We start from the raw sequence: 1,510 nt of genomic DNA, 5'->3' as shown, positions 1-1,510 counted from the left end.
TTTCCCTTTTCCATCTCCTTTCCCTTTCCCTTCTCCAGGAATCAATCCAAGCCTCTCCTGGAAAACTCAAGTGGGGGGAAAAACCCCCCCAAATTTTTATTTTTGTGCTGAAATCCCTTTTCCTTTGTGATTTTTCCCACTTTTCCTGCAGGAAGGAGCTGAAGAAAATGCAGGAGCAGGACGAGGACGCCACCCTGACCCAGCTGGCCACAGCCTGGGTGAACCTGGCCATGGTGGGTCCCAAAACATTCCCAAAACATTCCCAAAACATTCCCAGAGTATCCCAGAGGACACAGAATGTCCTTGGAGGCCTTTGGGAATGAGGCAAAGGCGCTCGGTTTGGGAGTGCAGGTGACGAGGGGGTGGAAATAAACTCCCCAAATTCCATGGAATTTACACCATGTGGGTGGGAATCAGGAATTCCCAGCATGGGAATGAGCCCTGACTGGGATCCCTGACTGGGAATGAGCCCTGACTGGGATCCCTGACTGGGAATGAGCCCTGACTGGGATCCCTGACTGGGAATGAGCCCTGACTGGGATCCCTGACTGGAATCCCCCAGGAATATTCTCATGGCTGGAATCCCTGTCTGGAATCCCTGGGAATATTCCCATGGATACAATCCCTGTCTGGAATCCCTGGGAATCCCCCATGGACTCAATCCCCAGGGATCCCCCATGAACACAATCCCGAGGGATATTCCATGGACACAATCCCCAGGGATCCCCCAGGAACACAATCCTTGTCTGGAATCCCCCAGGAACACAATCCCTGTCTGGAATCCCCAGGGATCCCCAGGGATCCCCATGAACACAATCCCTGTCTGGAATCCCCCATGAACACAATCCCCAGGGATCCCCAGGGATCCCCATGAACACAGTCATGCCCGGTGTGTTTGCAGGGCGGGGAGAAGCTGCAGGAGGCTCTGGAATCCCCCATGAACACAATCCCCAGGGATCCCCAGGAATCCCCCATGAACACAATCCCTGTCTGGAATCCCCAGGGATCCCCAGGAATCCCCCATGGACACAATCCCCAGGGATCCCCAGGGATCCCCCATGAACACAATCCCCAGGGATCCCCAGGAATCCCCATGAACACAATCCCCAGGGATCCCCAGGAATCCCCATGAACACAATCCCCAGGGATCCCCAGGGATCCCCATGAACACAATCCCCAGGAATCCCCAGGGATCCCCCATGGACACAATCCCCAGGGATCCCCATGGACACAATCCCCAGGGATCCCCCATGAACACAATCCCCAGGGATCCCCATGAACACAATCCCCAGGGATCCCCAGGAATCCCCAGGGATGCCCATGAACACAGTCGTGCCCGGTGTGTTTGCAGGGCGGGGAGAAGCTGCAGGAGGCGTTTTACACGTTCCAGGAGCTGGCGGAGCGCGCCTGCCCCACGCTGCTGCTGCTGTCGGGCCAGGCCGTGGCCGCCATGGCCCAGGGCCGCTGGGACGAGGCCGAGGGGCTGCTCCAGGAGGCTCTGGACAAGGTA

The 1,510-nt window shown here is 57.2% G+C and overlaps 1 protein-coding gene across 1 annotated transcript in view; it reads left to right on the top strand.

Annotated features, from left to right (window-relative positions):
* The window catches only part of COPE (COPI coat complex subunit epsilon), an 11,100-nt gene that overhangs the window by 3,667 nt on the left and 5,923 nt on the right, over positions 1-1,510 (top strand). The window contains exons 3-4 of the mRNA XM_033511716.1: positions 21-233; positions 1,352-1,507. Of these exons, the coding sequence (XP_033367607.1) occupies positions 21-233; positions 1,352-1,507 (369 nt within the window). The remainder of the gene's footprint in view (positions 1-20; positions 234-1,351; positions 1,508-1,510) is intronic.

Source organism: Parus major, unplaced genomic scaffold (genome assembly GCF_001522545.3).
Source record: "Parus major isolate Abel unplaced genomic scaffold, Parus_major1.1 Scaffold505, whole genome shotgun sequence".
Classification (NCBI taxonomy): Eukaryota; Metazoa; Chordata; class Aves; order Passeriformes; family Paridae; genus Parus; species Parus major.
The sequence above is the reverse complement of the archived record's forward strand: the minus strand, read 5'-3'. Positions and strand labels throughout refer to the sequence as shown.